The 17,915-nt window shown below is 41.0% G+C and overlaps 1 protein-coding gene across 1 annotated transcript in view; it reads right to left on the bottom strand.

The window, feature by feature from the left end:
* The window catches only part of LOC139751146 (uncharacterized), a 202,396-nt gene that overhangs the window by 116,425 nt on the left and 68,056 nt on the right, over positions 1-17,915 (bottom strand). The window contains exons 28-30 of the mRNA XM_071666245.1: positions 16,555-16,699; positions 2,681-2,797; positions 1,095-1,194 (exon numbers count right to left, since the gene is read on the bottom strand). Coding sequence (XP_071522346.1) covers positions 1,095-1,194; positions 2,681-2,797; positions 16,555-16,699 — 362 coding nt within the window. The remainder of the gene's footprint in view (positions 1-1,094; positions 1,195-2,680; positions 2,798-16,554; positions 16,700-17,915) is intronic.

Below are 17,915 nucleotides of genomic sequence, written 5' to 3' on the forward strand. Positions count from 1 at the left end.
TCATCCCCAACAGACTTCATACTTGCCCCTCTTTCCAAGACTCTTGCATTTACCTCCCTAACAACCCCATCCATAAACAAATTAAACAACCATGGAGACATCACACACCCCTGCCGCAAACCTACATTCACTGAGAACCAATCACTTTCCTCTCTTCCTACACGTACATATATATATATATATATATATATATATATATATATATATATATATATATATATATATTCATACACCACACAACATCCTACCATACACAAAAGAAGCCTTACCCATACAGCATCATTCCCAATCTCAATCACTACCTTCATAAAAACCCTGCAAGCATTAGACACATACAACACAACAAGGCAGAATCACCACACATAAAATGCACCAGCTTAAACTCCAACCATAATTTCCAGTCAACCAACGCACAGAATACAATAAAAAAAAACTCACATTTGCCAGGTCCAAACAAAATATCTACCATCCAACTGAAAGACCCTGATTCCACAGGCAACTAAGTTTTCATCTCAGTATTCAGTAACTCTTCTTCTGAGATCTCTGGGATCAACTAGGGTTGGTTGGATTACCTGAGTGCCTTAGCCTTAGTATTTCCATAGAGGGATTGTGGGACTACAACAACAAAAATTTTGAACTATTATACTCTGAGGACATGTGTTACCCAGCTATTCAGCTCATCAGCTACTGTGTTCCCCTTCATGTTTATATGAATAGACTTAAGAAATGAAAGCTGAATAAGACAATTTCAACTGCCGTGAGGGGCAATTTTCTTTGTTACATAACTGGACTAGTTCCTAGGAGTGAGAATGGAAAGGAAGGAATGCCACAATATACACATGAAATCTGAACATGAAATTTGATAGGTGGATATTGGTGGGAATGTGAAGGGAAGAATGGTATAGAAGAACACACCATATCACCCAACTGGAAGATTGTCCTGGACTTCAGCCTGAGATCGAAATGAAATGAAATTTCCATACAGCCCAGTGTGTCTGATATTGAAGGATATGTCACAATGAATAACAGTAAATTCTAAGAATTTTCTGTATAACTTATAACAGTGTATTAGTAAGGAAATGAAGAGCACTCACATTATGTGTTTCCCTAGATGGCATTTGGATACCAAAATTGTTTGAAAGAGTAAAATAATCTTCTCCCACTAAAAAGTCAAGCTGAGATCCAACCTCGAACCTGCAAGAGGAAAAAGAAAAATTACAGAGAGTACACATAAGATTCAATAATAGCGAATAGCAACTTACACATCATAAAACAAAATGATATGAAGGCTACATAAGTTGAATTGTTGATACTGTTTACAATATAAGAGACACTTTGTTTAAACAACAGCCCATGTATAGAGGCCAAAAGCTCTCCTCCTGTTAAAGTATGCTTTTCGTTGCAATATTCTCATTCTTCCTCTAGTCTGATGGAAACAGCACCTTTCTACATTTCAGACAGTCATGACACCACAACAGAAGTATGACTTTAAAAACCAAAACTTTTCCTTCTCCTTAGAAGCATGCATTGACCCATCCCATCCCTAAGAAAGGTGACCATTCTGACCCTTCTAACTATCGTCCTATTGCTTAGACATCTACCATTTCCAAAGTCTTTGAATCCCTCCTCAACTCCCATAGCACTAGACACCACATATTGTCTTCCATTTCATTTCTAACACATCTTAGTAAGCCAGCACTTTAGTGATTGTCAAGTGCATTCCTCTGACCCAGGTAACTGTCTCTTCTTTCTACCTCACTAACATGCAACATGGCATTCTGTCCACGAACATACAATCTCTCCTTGTCAACACTTAACTCACACAGCATATTCTTCATAACTCTAGATTTTCCCGCAGTGAGCACTATGTGCTAACTCTGTCTTTTAGTAAAATGGTAGGAGCAGAAGATAGAAGTACAATGTAGGAACATTTTGGCAGGAGCATTAGATAGAAGCAGTCATTAGGAACAATAGGTAGGAGCCTCTAAAAACTACACTAGACTTGCCCTTTGCCATTGGCCTGTTAATGGTGAGGCACTAAAGGATAATATGTAGCAGTGGAGTTCTTAAGTTATGGAGAACCTGTTGAGGGAGTTCCATTTGGAACAGGCATCAAAGATAAAGACAGATAGACAAAAAGTTTCACCCTCCTATGCAATCCTCTAATATGGCCCATGCCTAACATCCACACAATTTTGCTGGGGCTGCTATACCTTCAAACATATCCCTCCCAGCACAGGACATAAGGTAACTCCACAAGCTCAAACATACACTCAGCTCTCTTGAATAACAATTGCCATTAGCAGAATCTTCTTTTCTTTACATCTTCTACATAGCTTTAATATTCTTACTGAATTTACCTTAGTTTCTGGAGGATGCCATTCCTCATACATATCAGCAATTCTATGTACCATTTAGTAAGCATATTAGGAAAGTCAAATGTCTGCCAAAACAATTTGTAAAAATCTTAGGTAAAGGTATCACGTGATGCACTTGGGCACCCTATATCAAATTGTATGCTTAGGTACTCAGCATCAAATATGCATTATTATTGTTCTTAAAGTGAAATCTTTCTGTAGGGCCATGAAACAGCTTAAAGAAATATATGGAAATTTAGGAATTAACACTAATTATGTAACATATATAAGGTTATAAGCAAAGACCTAACAGCTTCACAAACCTGGATCTATCAGGAAAAATCAAAATGTAAGTGAACTGGTGGCTGTCCCCAACCTCATCCCCAAGAACAACCTCTAACTGGGTTTCCCATTTCCAGGTCAACAGTGAAAGTGATCCTCTGAAAACAAAAAAAGTAGCAGTCATGTTTTACAAAGCAAAGCCTCCTTAAGAGACATATCTGGCTGAAACAAACATTAGTTAATAATGAGGACATAAAAATAATTCTATGTGTATTGTCATGACAACAGTATAGTTTACAGAATTCCTCGCAAAACATGTTTGTTTTACTTGGGACAGAAAGGTAAAGACAAAATCTCGTGTAAGTCAACATAAGTACCCCATACACACTGGTCAATGATCTAGTGCTCTGTATGCTAACATAAATGAAAACTCACATCTTACTGATTGGTCCAGAGTTTCTTCAGTCATAAAGAGTAAAAGTTTTATAAACAGAAATTTATTAGAATCTGCTTTCATACAGCTCACTGAAGGTAAGAATAAGAGTGTTACTAGAGGATTACATAGTTTAGACAATGTCATCATACATTTATTTCACAGTGACTTGTGGAAGAAGGTTGCTGACCTGACACATCCATAGCGATCTGAGTAGTACGGTTGGGTTTTGTTACCCGAGTGTCCTCTGACTCGACGTGGTTTACCATACTACCCTGATTATTTAGCTTAGACAATGTCATCATACATTTATTTCACAGTGACTTATGGAAGAAGGTTGATGCCCTGACACATCCACAGTGATCTGAGTAGTACGGTTGGGTTTTGTTACCCAAATGTCCTCTGACTTGACGTGGTTTACCATACTACCCTCACTGCCTGCTTCAGTACCATGAAAGATGTGATCCTGTTAATATCTACTGGTGTCTCTGAATATTTTCCTCCTTCTGTGATTATTTACTATTTGCTTCTGAAGGTGTGCTGAAATACACAAAAGCACTTAAGCAAATTTTCCTGCTTTGATTTTCCCTCGTGGTCTACAAAGTCATCTGTGATCATCATGTGTCTGCTTCAGGAAAATACAAGGAGGGGAGGGTTTCTAACCCCCCGCTCCTGTCACCTTTAGTCGCCTTATATGACACTCGGGGAATGCATGGGAAGTATTCTCTCTCCCCTATCCCCAGGGATAATACATATATATGTTTGCTAGTTTGTGTTTTTTTTTGCTTTGTCGCTGTCTCCCGCGCCTGCGAGGTAGTGCAAGGAAACAGACGAAAGAAATGGCCCAACCCACCCCCACACACATGCACACACACACACGTCCACACACGCAAACATACACACCCACACATCCCAACATACACACATATATACACACACAGACACACACATATACACACATGCACACAATTCACACTGTCTGCCCCTACTCACCCCCTATCGCCACCACGCCACACACGGAATAACATCCCCCTCCCCCCTCATGTGCGCGAGGCAGCGCCAGGAAAAGACAACAAAGGCCCCATTCGCTCACACTCAGTCTCCAGCTGTCATGCAATAATGCCCGAAACCACAGCTCCCTTTCCACATCCAGGCCCCACACAACTTTCCATGGTTTACCCCAGACGCTTCACATGCTCTGATTCAATCCACTGACAGCACGTCAACCCCAGTATACCACATCGATCCAATTCACTCTATTCCTTGCCCGCCTTTCACCCTCCTGCATGTTCAGGTCCCGATCACTCAAAATCTTTTTCACTCCATCTTTCCACCTCCAATTTGGTCTCCCACTTCTCCTCGTTCCTCCAACTCCGACACATATATCCTCTTGGTCAATCTTTCCTCACTCATTCTCTCCATGTGCCCAAACCATTTCAAAACACCCTCTTCTGCTCTCTCAACCACGCTCTTTTTATTTCCACACCTCTCTTACCCTTACATTACTTACTCGATCAAACCACCTCACACCACATATTGTCCTCAAACATCTCATTTCCAGCACATCCACCCTTCTGCACACAACTCTATCCATAGCCCATGCCTCGCAACCATACAACATTGTTGGAACCACTATTCCTTCAAACACACCCATTTTTGCTTTCCGAGATAATGTTCTCGACTTCCACACATTCTTCAAGGCTCCCAGGATTTTCGCCCCCTCCCCCACCCTATGATTTACTTCCACTTCCATGGTTCCATCCGCTGCCAGATCCACTCCCAGATATCTAAAACACTTTACTTCCTCCAGTTTTTCTCCATTCAAACTTACCTCCCAAATGACTTGACCCTCAACCCTACTGTACCTAATAACCTTGCTCTTATTCACATTTACTCTTAACTTTCTTCTTTCACACACTTTACCAAACTCCGTCACCAGTTTCTGCAGTTTCTCACATGAATCAGCCACCAGCGCTGTATCATCAGCGAACAACAACTGACTCACTTCCCAAGCTCTCTCATCCACAACAGACTGCATACTTACCCCTCTTTCCAAAACTCTTGCATTCACCTCCCTAACAACCCCATCCATAAACAAATTAAACAACCATGGAGACATCACACACCCCTGCTGCAAACCTACATTCACTGAGAACCAATCACTTTCCTCTCTTCCTACAGGTACACATGCCTTACATCCTTGATAAAAACTTTTCACTGCTTCTAACAAATTGCCTCCCACACCATATATTCTTAGTACCTTCCACAGAGCATCTCTATCAACTCTATCATATGCCTTCTCCAGATCAATAAATGCTACATACAAATCCATATCCCTGGGGACAGGGGAGAAAGAATACTTCCCACGTATTCCCTGCATATCGTAGAAGGCGACTAAAAGGGGAGGGAGCGTGGGGCTGGAAATCCTCCCCACTCTTTTTCCTTTTTTTTAATTTTCCAAAAGAAGGAGCAGAGAAGGGGGCCAGGTAAGGATATTCCCTCAAAGGCCCAGTCCTTTGTTCTTAACGCTACCTTGCTGACGCAGGAAATGGCGAATAGTATGAAAGGATATATTTTTATCTATTTTGCTTTGTCGCTGTCTCCCGCGTTTGCGAGGTAGCGCAAGTAAACAGACGAAAGAAATGGCACAACCCACCCCCATACACAAGTATATACATACACGTCCACACACGCAAATATACATACCTATACATCTCAATGTAGACATATATATACACACACAGACACATACATATATACCCATGCACACAATTCACACTGTCTGCCTTTATTCATTCCCATCACCACCTCGCCGCACATGGAATACCATCCCCCTCCCCCCCTCATGTGTGCAAGGTAGTGCTAGGAAAAGACAACAAAGGCCCCATTCGTTTAAACTCAGTCTCTAGCTGTCATGCAATAATGCCCGAAACCACAGCTCCCTTTCCGCATCCAGGCCCCACACAACTTTCCATGGTTTACCCCAGACGCTTCACATGCCCTGATTCAATCCACTGACAGCACGTCAACCCCGGTATACCACATCGATCCAGTTCACTCTATTCCTTGCCCGCCTTTCACCCTCCTGCATGTTCAGGTCCCGATCACTCAAAATCTTTTTCACTCCATCTTTCCACCTCCAATTTGGTCTCCCACTTCTCCTCGTTCCCTCCACCTCCGACACATATATCCTCTTGGTCAATCTTTCCTCACTCATTCTCTCCATGTGCCCAAACCATTTCAAAACACCCTCTTCTGCTCTCTCAACCACGCTCTTTAAATTTCCACACATCTCTCTTACCTTTACATTACTTACTCGATCAAACCACCTCACACCACACATTGTCCTCAAACATCTCATTTCCAGCACATCCACCCTCCTGCGCACAACTCTATCCATAGCCCACGCCTTGCAACCATACAACATTGTTGGAACCACCATTCCTTCAAACATACCCATTTTTGCTTTCCGAGATAATGTTCTCGACTTCCACACATTCATCAAGGCTCCCACGATTTTCGCCCCCTCCCCCACCCTATGATTCACTTCCACTTCCATGGTTCCATCTGCTGCCAAATCCACTCCCAGATATCTAAAACACTTCACTTCCTACAGTTTTTCTCCATTCAAACTTACCTCCCTCAACCCTACTGTACCTAATAACCTTGCTCTTATTCACATTCACTCTCAACTTTCTTCTTTCACACACTTTACCAAACTCAGTCACCAACTTCTCCAGTTTCTCACTCAAATCAGCCACCAGCACTGTATCATCAGCAAACAACAACTGACTTACTTCCCAAGCCCTCTCATCCACAACAGACTGCATACTTGCCCCTCTCTCCAAAACTCTTGCATTCACCTCCCTAACAACCCCATCCATAAACATTTAAACAACCATGGAGACATCATGCACCCCTGCCACAAACCGACATTCACTCTGAACCAATCACTTTTCTCTCTTCCTACTTGTGCACATGCCTTACATTCTCGATTAAAACTTTTCACTGCTTCTAGCAACTTGCCTCCCACATAATATATTCTTAATACTTTCCACAGAGCATCTCTATCAACTCCATCATATGCCTGCTCCAGATCCATAAATCCTACATACAAATCCATTTGTTTTTCTAAGTATTTCTCACATACATCCTTCAAAGCAAATACCTGATCCACACATCCTCTACCACTTCTGAAACCATACTCTTCTTCCCCAATCTGATGCTCTCAATCAATTCCCTCCCATCCCAGGAATACTCAACAAACTTATACCTCTGTAATTTGAGCATTCACCTTTATCCCCTTTGCCTTGTACAATGGTACTATGCATGCATTCCGCCAATCCTCAGGGACCTCACCATGAGCCATACATACATTAAATATCCTTACCAACCAGTCAACAACAACAGTCACCCCCTTTTTAATATGCGGGAGGGTTGGGCCATTCATTTGTCTGTTTCCTTGCACTACCTCACTAACGTGGGAGACAGCAACTAAGTATGATAAAAAAAAGATAACGATAATATAGTGTTAAAGATATCTGGGAGTGGATTTAGCGGCGGATGGAACCATGGAAGTAGAAGTGAGTCACAGGGTGGGGGAGGGGGCAAAGGTACTGAGAGCATTGAAGAAAGTGTGGAAGGCGAGAATGTTATTTCGGAGCAAAAATGGGTATTTTTGAAGGAATAGTGGTTCCAACAATGTTATATGGGTGTGAGGCATGGGCTATAGATAGGGTTGTGCAAACAAGGGAGGATGTGTTGGAAATGAGATCTTTGAGGACAATATGTGGTGTGAGGTGGTTTGCTCGAGTAAGTAATAAAAGGGTAGGAGAGATGTGTGTTAATAAAAAGAGTGTGGTTGAGAGAGCAGAAGAGGGTGTATTGAAATGGTTTGGTCACATGGGGAGAATGAGTGAGAAAAGATTGACGAAAAGGATATATGTGTCAGAGGTGGAGGGAACGAGGAGAAGTAGGAGACCAAACTGGAGGTGGAAGGATGAAGTGAAAAAGATTTTGAGCGATTGGGGCCTGAAAATACAGGAGGGTGAAAGGCGAGCAAGGAATAAAGTGAATTGGAACGATACGGTATACCAGGGTCGACATGCTGTTAATGGATTGAACCAGGGCATGTGAAGCGTCTAGGGTAAACCATGGAAAGTTTTGTGGGGCCTGGATGTAGAAAGGGAGCTGTGGTTTCAGTGCATTAAACATGACAGCTAGAGACTGAGTGTGAACGAATGTGGCCTTTATTCATTATACTTAACATCCGTCTCCCGCATTAGCAAGGTAGTGTTAAGAACAGAGGACTGAGCCTAAGGGGGAAATCCTCACTTGGCCCCCTTCTCTGTTCCTTCTTTTGGAAATTTTAAACTGGAGGGGAGGATTTCCAGCCCTCCCGCTCCCTCCCCTTTTACAACACACAAGGAATAAGTGGGAAGTATTCTTTCTCCCCTATCCCTATATATACAATGTCCATGAGATAAGAGTGGTGAGAGTAGGTAAGCCTATAAAAGATACTTCAGTGAAGAAATATCAGGAGAGATTGGATGCAGATTGGCAGGTGAAAGAAAATGAAGCATGGGGGAATGAAAGAAGAATGGGCAGTATTTAGGGAAGCAGTGCAATCATGGACAAGAGACAAATGTGGCATGCGAAAGGTGGGAGATGGGGAGATTAGAAAGGGTAGTAAGTGGTGGGATGAAGTAAAGTTGCCTGTGAAAGAAAAAAGAGAGGCATTTGGGAAATACATACCAGGAAGGAGTGCAAATGATTGGTGAATGTATGAGAAAAAGCAGCAGGTCAAGAGGAAGGTGCTGGGGTTGAAAAAGGGGGCAAAATAGAGTTGGGGTGAGCAAGTTTCAGTAAACTTTCAGGAGAATATAATGCTTTGGAAGGAATTACATAATGTGTGAAAAACAAAACAATAATTGGAAACATTGGTGGAGTGGGAAAAAGGGAAAGTGATAGGAGGTAGTATTGAAGTGAGAAGGAGATTGAGTGAGTTATGAACAACTGATAACTGTGTTTGATGATAGAGTCGCAAATGTAGGGTGTTTGGGTTGGGGTGGCATGCGAAGTGAGAGTTATGGAGAGTAGTTTGATGAAGAGAGAAATGATGGTGAAAGCCCTGCACAGGACGAAATGTGGCAAGGCATCTAGAACGAATGATATTGCAGCTGAATTTATCAAGAAAGGGGGTGACTGTGTTGTTGACTGGCTAGTTAGAATTTTCATTATATGTATGGATCATGGTGAGGTGCCTGAGGACTGGAAGAATGTATGTAAAGTGCTGGTGTACAAGGGAAAGGGTGATTAAGGCAATTGTTCAAACTACAGAGGTATAATTTTGTTGAGTATAACTGGTAAGTTGTATGGGAGGATACTGATTGAGAAGTTGCAGGTATGTACAAAGTATCAGACTGGAGAGGAGCAGCATATTTTCAGAAGTGGTAGAGGATATGTGAATCAGGTGAGAAATACTTTAAAAAACCAATGGATTTGTATGTGGCATTTATAGATCTGGAAAAAGCATATGATAGGGATGATTAGTAAATTTACTGTGGAAGTAGAAAATAACTGTATGTTACCATTTTTAAATTGCATGATCCACAGGGCTGGAAACATGTTCAAATTTAGTATATACAGAAAACTCAGCATTATTTCTTATATTCATTATTACTCAGCTCAACATGACAAAGTTAAAAAATCATCATTCCAACCGATGTCCTTAGGGCATTACATATAGGCAGTCCAGAATTTATTGATGACGAGTTTGAGAAGATATATTCTACTGGATCCAAGTTAATGTATCCTTGATCTTTTATTGATAGATCTCTTAAGATGGCAAAGAAATTGTTTTATAGAGTTAAGCCCAAACCTCCACCTGATACCAAGATTCTTTTAGTTCTCCCATTTAATGATAATTCTACATAACTCCCCAGGTTGCTTAACCCATTAAAGGCAGGTGACACTACCTACTGTTCATATGGTAGAAGCCGGGCAACATTACGTAATGTTGGGCTACTTTGTGCCATAATTGTTTTTTGAATTTTGGCGATGTGGCATCATTGTCGTTTACTATCATGACCTCTGTATACCCTTTCCTGTAAACAGCTACCCTCACTCGCCCATCCATGGTCAGCACCAGTATTAGCTGTTATCTAACATTCACACAGTAACAGGTGGGCAACATTACATAATGCTGAGTCCTTTTTCTTTGTAACTGTATGTGAAATTGGGTGATGCTGCATCTCTGACATGTACTATCATGCTTCATGTTTGGACATGCCTATAAACAGTCACCCATGCTCGCCTAGCCAGGGTCAACATCAATATTTGCAGAGTCCCCTAGCCTCATCCCAGGCGTGCCTAATAAGCTGCCCACACTGGGTCCCCCACACTATTTCTCTCCTCCCAAAGCCAGCTATGATGTAGTATTGTGTAAGCAACACCTCTCACCTTCTTTTTCATCCACTTATATCTTTTATAACTCCTCTTACCTTTGTTTTTCTTCCAATTTTATCTTTTATAACCGCTCTTACCTTTGTTTTTCATCCAATTTTATCTTTTATACCTCCTCTTACCTTTGTTTTTCATTCAATTTTATCTTTGTATTGGCTTATTCCTTGATAATTTATTATTCCTAAAATAAGCCGCCATACACAGATGAATAAAAAAAAATTTGCCCGCCTTTAATGGGTTAAATCCTTTAATGTAAATGTAGCCTTCAGCAGTAACAATACTATTAAAAATATCTTAACCAAAAACTCACCAGAAAATTCTGCAGGGTGTGTTTACAGAACACCTTGTATAAGCTGTCATGTTATTTTATCGGGCAGACTGGTAAGGATCTCTATGTTAGACTTAAGCAACATAAATATAGTTTAAGGAAAGGTCAAGAATCAAATGCTTTGTTTAATTATGTTAAAAATTATGGCCACTGTATTATTGAAGTATAAAAATAAAAAAAATATATACATATTATTTTCTTTTTATTTCCACACATCTCTCTTACCCTTACATTACTTACTCGATCAAACCACCTCACACCACACATTGTCCTCAAACATCTCGTTTTCAGCACATCCACCCTCCTGCGCACAACTCTATCCATAGCCCACGCCTCGCAACCATACAACATTGTTGGAACCATTATTCCTTCAAACATACCCATTTTTGCTTTCCGAGATAATGTTCTCGACTTCCACACATTCTTCAAGGCTCCCAGGATTTTCGCCCCCTCCCCCACCCTATGATTCACTTCCGCTTCCATGGTTCCATCTGCTGCCAGATCCACTCCCAGATATCTAAAACACTTTACTTCCTCCAGTTTTTCTCCATTCAAACTTACCTTCCAATTGACTTGACCCTCAACCCTATTGTACCTAATAACCTTGCTCTTATTCACATTTACTCTTAACTTTCTTCTTTCACACACTTTACCAAACTCAGTCACCAGCTTCTGCAGTTTCTCACATGAATCAGCCACCAGCGCTGTATCATCAGCGAACAACAACTGACTCACTTCCCAAGCTCTCTCATCCACAACAGACTTCATATTTGCCCCTCTTTCCAAAACTCTTGCATTCACCTCCCTAACAACCCCATCCATAAACAAATTAAACAACCATGGAGACATCACACACCCCTGCCGCAAACCTACATTCACTGAGAACCAATCACTTTCCTCTCTTCCTACACGTACACGTGGTTGAGAGAGCAGAAGAGGGTGTTTTGAAATGGTTTGGGCACATGGAGAGAATGAGTGAGGAAAGATTGACCAAGAGGATATATGTGTCGGAGGTGGAGGGAACAAGGAGAAGTGGGAGACCAAATTGGAGGTGGAAAGATGGAGTGAAAATGATTTTGAGTGATCGGGGCCTGAACATGCAGGAGGGTGAAAGGCGGGCAAGGAATAGAGTGAATTGGATCGATGTGGTATACCAGGGTTGACATGCTCTCAGCGGATTGAATCAGGGCATGTGAAGCCTCTGGGGTAAACCATGGAAAGTTGTGTGGGGCCTGGATGAGGAAAGGGAGCTGTGGTTTCGGGCATTATTGCATGACAGCTAGAGACTGAGTGTGAACGAATGGGGCCTTTGTTGTCTTTTCCTAGCGCTACCTCGCACACATGAGGGGGGAGGGGGATGGTATTCCATGTGTGGCGAGGTGGTGATGGGAATGAATAAAGGCAGACAGTGTGAACTGTGTGCATGGGTATATATGTATGTGTCTGTGTGTATATATATGTGTACATTGAGATGTATAGGTATGTATATTTGCATGTGTGGACGTGTATGTATATACATGAGTATGGGGGTGGGTTGGGCCATTTCTTTCGTCTGTTTCCTTGCGCTACCTCGCTAACGCGGGAGACAGCGACAAAGCAAAATTAAATAAAAAAATAAAATATAATTATTTTCTATATCATACTTAGTTGCTGTCTCCCGCGTTCGCAAGGTAGTGCAAGGAAACAGATGAGAGAATGGCCCAACCCACCCACATACACATGTAGATACATAAACGCCCACACAAGCACATATACATACCTATACATTTCAATGTATACATACACATACATGCAGACATATACATAAATACACCTCTACATATTCATATTTGCTGCCTTCATCCATTCTTATCGCCACCCCACCGCACATGAAATAGCACCCCCTCCCCCCATGTCCACACAAGGTAGCACTAGGAAAAGACAACAAAGGCCACATTTGTTCACAATCAGTCTCTAGCTGTCATGTGTAATGCACCAAAACCATAGCTCCCTTTCCACATCCGGGTCCTACAAAACTTTCCAAGGTTTACCCCAGATGCTTCGCACACCCTGGTTCAATCTTTTGACAGCATGTCAACCCCGGTATACCACATTGTTCCAATTCACTCTATTCCTTGCACGCCTTTCACCCTCCTGTATGTTCAGGCTCCAATTGCTCAAAATCTTTTACACTCCATCCTTCCACCTCTCATTTGGTCTCCCACTTCTCCTTGTTCCCTCTACCTCTGATACATATATCCTATTTGTCAATCTTTCCTCATTCATTCTCTCCATATGACCAAACCATTTTAATTGTTGTCTCCTGCATCATCGAGGCAGTGCTAGGAAACAAGGAATGGCCCATCCACTCACATACACATATATATGTATGACTCATGGTGAGGTGCCTGAGGATTGGCGGAATGCGTGCATAGTGCCATTGTACAAAGGCAAAGGGGATAAGAGTGAGTGCTCAAATTACAGAGGTATAAGTTTGTTGAGTATTCCTGGTAAATTATATGGGAGGGTATTGATTGAGAGGGTGAAGGCATGTACAGAGCATCAGATTGGGGAAGAGCAGTGCGGTTTCAGAAGTGGTAGAGGATGTGTGGATCAGGTGTTTGCTTTGAAGAATGTATGTGAGAAATACTTAGAAAAGCAAATGGATTTGTATGTAGCATTTATGGATCTGGAGAAGGCATATGATAGAGTTGATAGAGATGCTCTGTGGAAGGTATTAAGAATATATGGTGTGGGAGGCAAGTTGTTAGAAGCAGTGAAAAGTTTTTATCGAGGATGTAAGGCATGTGTACGTGTAGGAAGAGAGGAAAGTGATTGGTTCTCAGTGAATGTAGCTTTGCGGCAGGGATGTGTGATGTCTCCATGGTTGTTTAATTTGTTTATGGATGGGGTTGTTAGGGAGGTAAATGCAAGAGTCCTGGAAAGAGGGGCAAGTATGAAGTCTGTTGGGGATGAGAGAGCTTGGGAAGTGAGTCAGTTGTTGTTCGCTGATGATACAGCGCTGGTGGCTGATTCATGTGAGAAACTGCAGAAGCTGGTGACTGAGTTTGGTAAAGTGTGTGGAAGAAGAAAGTTAAGAGTAAATGTGAATAAGAGCAAGGTTATTAGGTACAGTAGGGTTGAGGGTCAAGTCAATTGGGAGGTGAGTTTGAATGGAGAAAAACTGGAGGAAGTGAAGTGTTTTAGATATCTGGGAGTGGATCTGTCAGCGGATGGAACCATGGAAGCGGAAGTGGATCATAGGGTGGGGGAGGGGGCGAAAATTTTGGGAGCCTTGAAAAATGTGTGGAAGTCGAGAACATTATCTCGGAAAGCAAAAATGGGTATGTTTGAAGGAATAGTGGTTCCAACAATGTTGTATGGTTGCGAGGCGTGGGCTATGGATAGAGTTGTGCGCAGGAGGATGGACATGCTGGAAATGAGATGTTTGAGGAAAATGTGTGGTGTGAGGTGGTTTGATCGAGTAAGTAACGTAAGGGTAAGAGAGATGTGTGGAAATAAAAAGAGCGTGGTTGAGAGAGCAGAAGAGGGTGTTTTGAAATGGTTTGATCACATGGAGAGAATGAGTGAGGAAAGATTGACCAAGAGGATATATGTGTCGGAGGTGGAGGGAACGAGGAGAAGAGGGAGACCAAATTGGAGGTGGAAAGATGGAGTGAAAAAGATTTTGTGTGATCGGGGCCTGAACATGCAGGAGGGTGAAAGGAGGGCAAGGAATAGAGTGAATTGGAGCGATGTGGTATACAGGGGTTGACGTGCTGTCAGTGGATTGAGTCGGGGCATGTGAAGCGTCTGGGGTAAACCATGGAAAGCTGTGTAGGTATGTATATTTGCGTGTGTGGACGTGTGTATGTACATGTGTATGGGGGGGGGGGTTGGGCCATTTCTTTCGTCTGTTTCCTTGCGCTACCTCGCAAACGCAGGAGACAGCAACAAAGTATAAAAAAAAAAAAAAAAAAATATATATATATATATATATATATATATATATATATATATATATATATATATATATATACAAAAATGCCCATACATGCACATATACATACATATACATATCAACATATACTTGCATAATACACATACAAAGACATATACATATATACACATGGATATATTCATACTTGCTTGCCTTCATCCAGGGGATACAGGAGAAAATATTTCCCACATATTCCCTGTGTGTCATAAAAGGCGACTTAAAGGCGATGTAGCGGGGGGCTAGAAATCCTTTCCTCCAGTTTTTTACTTTTCCAAAAGAAGGAAAAGAGAAGCGGGTCAAGTGAGGATTTTCCCTCTCCGGCTCAGTCCTCTGTTCTTAATGCTACCTCACTAATGCAGGAAATGGTGAATATGTATGAAAAAACAAAAATGAAAAAATATACAAATATCTTATTTTTTCCATCTTCATTTGAAATGCAAGACAAAATATGGTGTATAACAGGCCATGTATGTGTTTGAGAACAAAAACATGTAATCTTGCAAATGACTGTATGTTACAAACCTATCCATAATAAAAGATCATTACAGTAGATGTATTCTGATAAACCATTGATATTATGAAAATGAAATCATTACACAATTTCAAGAACTTATCATCTTAATTCACAAGCACATAAACAGAAGTACCTCGATTAATGCTGCTTTGTTATGCAAGTTTTAGTATATATTCTCCCCTGATGGAAATGTTTTGCTTGATAAAGATGGTTAAAATCTATCAAGCTGTTCAGAAGTACAAGGCAAAAAATAGGCAACTAACAGTATCCCTTCTTTTCTCAGAACTATATGCTCGGCCACTGAGAAGCACATGGGCTGATCAGTGGTCAGTCATTCAGTGCCTTGCTCCTCTAGGTCTGAACATTCTTCTCATGCCCCTGTTTACAGCATTGTGGTAACTCTCATTTCTTGTATTTTTGCCTACTTTTGTATACCCAAATAACCCTAAATGTCTATAAAAAGGCTTGCATGAACAGTGTTGGTAATGAGGCCAACCAATCAAAAAAGCATCAGTTTCTATAAGCATGATATAAGGTAAAAGAGGCTGGTGAGTGTCAGGCCAATATCAGCTGAAGCTCAGGTTTGGATAAGTTCATGATTAGAACAATTCAGAGGAATATGTAATTCCTCCCACCTCATTATTCACTGTGTCATGTTGGGAGGGTTGACAGACAATGGTTACCTTCTAATGTAGGACTACTAACAGACTTTGGTAATCTTACACCCCACTAACTGAATAGTTCCACAACTTACTGTATTCTTTTGATATCACAATCAATAAATATCACTTCCTTTATTAATAAAGTGAATTAAAACATCTAGTATGTGTACACAATCACTATTTGTGCTATCACCAACATCTCAATGAAGCCCTTACATAATGCTAATAAGTGAGCAAGGTTACTATCTGAGGTGAATTTCATTGAAGCCATGTTATAATCACTTAACAACTGCTGTTCTTAGTTTTTAGAAATGTATCCTGAGCATTATAATCAAGGTACCTCCATCCAATGGACACATATATATATATATATATATATATATATATATATATATATATATATATATATATATATATATATATATATATATATTCATTAAATACTGAAGAGAAAATGGTGAAAAACACTTCACTTTTAAGAAAAACTTCAAAAGTTGAATAGTTAAAATCTTTTTGGTACTAGCCATTCACCTACTGGATCTCAAGTGCCCTCCTGTCACTGGGGAATTGGAAAACAGATGAGACACTGAGGGTTCTGGAGGTGTCACCTCGAGCATCCCAAGCTAGTTCTCCATCTACAGACCCACCGGTACACTGATCATGATCAAGAGCAACCTTACCTGCAAAATTGTTGAAGAGTGAAAGGAAGAGGTAAAGGCAATGAAGAGAACTTACTTACTTGTAAGTACTTACGAGAAGCTTTTGCCAAAAAAAATTAGGACTAGCACACAGCACTTACTGCAGGAAAATCTTATGTAAAATGAGTTATGTGAGTTAAGCATTATCAAGTGCCAACAGCTCACATGTGGGTGAGGTTCAATGTACACCACAAGGAATGGTTAGATCCTACCTGGAATTATTTCAAAGGAATTGACGTGCCTTATCTCTCACTCTTAATGATCTGAAACAAATTATGAAGCAACCAACATGAATTCCCAACAGTCATGAACATTCTCCCAACCTCTTATTTACTTCTAAATCCTTCCCTGTACATACACTGTTTCTGCCCCTTTAGCTTCCTCAAACCACACTCTTTCTTCTGCCACATTTAATTGGGTATATCCACCTTCCTATCACCCCCTCTTAATGCCAAATCTGGCACTTTGGGAGAGCTTAGTGGTCATTCATTCTTAGCATCTATACTGAATATCCCCTGGGACAGGTACAACTTTGCTGGATGGGACAACTCTAACTGTGCTGACTTTATATTAGAGGTAATCATGACTAGGATGAGGTCCTAAACCCATTTCTTCCACCAAAGTTTCTTCCCCTCAATCATGGTTTGACTCCTACTTTTCTAATGCCTGTCACCTCAGGGACACAGCACAGTGGAACATGAAATTTTTTCCTTCCCTTAAGACCCAATCCACTTTCATTTCAGCTCTGAATCACTGCAAAGCTGTTCTTCATAAAGTCAAGGATAGCTTCATAAATAAAGTGTGCTGATTTGGCTTCTTCATTTAGACAAATCTCTCAGCTCCCTTTAAAAAAATCTAATAACTTGTCATGCAACCTTTTCTCCCCTCTTCTGATGTGATCAATCTATAGCCAACTCTATAACTGATATAGCTACTCTTTTGGCATCTAACTTTTCTCTACTTCAACTTTACATGATTCTGCATTTTTCCTCCTCCCCATCTCCACTTACTGAATCCATGCAATTTCCTGTATTTTCTTCATGCAGGGCATTCTGAGTATTCTCCAAGCTCCAAGTGGGCAAGACAGGGCCCAGATGACATACACAATTGAGTCCTTAAGGTTAGCTCCAACTTTCTCAAACATTTACCTTTCATTCACTTTTTTCTAATCACCAAATGGACATTGCAGCATGAAGTC

This window comes from Panulirus ornatus, chromosome 11, assembly GCF_036320965.1.
Source record: "Panulirus ornatus isolate Po-2019 chromosome 11, ASM3632096v1, whole genome shotgun sequence".
Taxonomy (NCBI): Eukaryota; Metazoa; Arthropoda; class Malacostraca; order Decapoda; family Palinuridae; genus Panulirus; species Panulirus ornatus.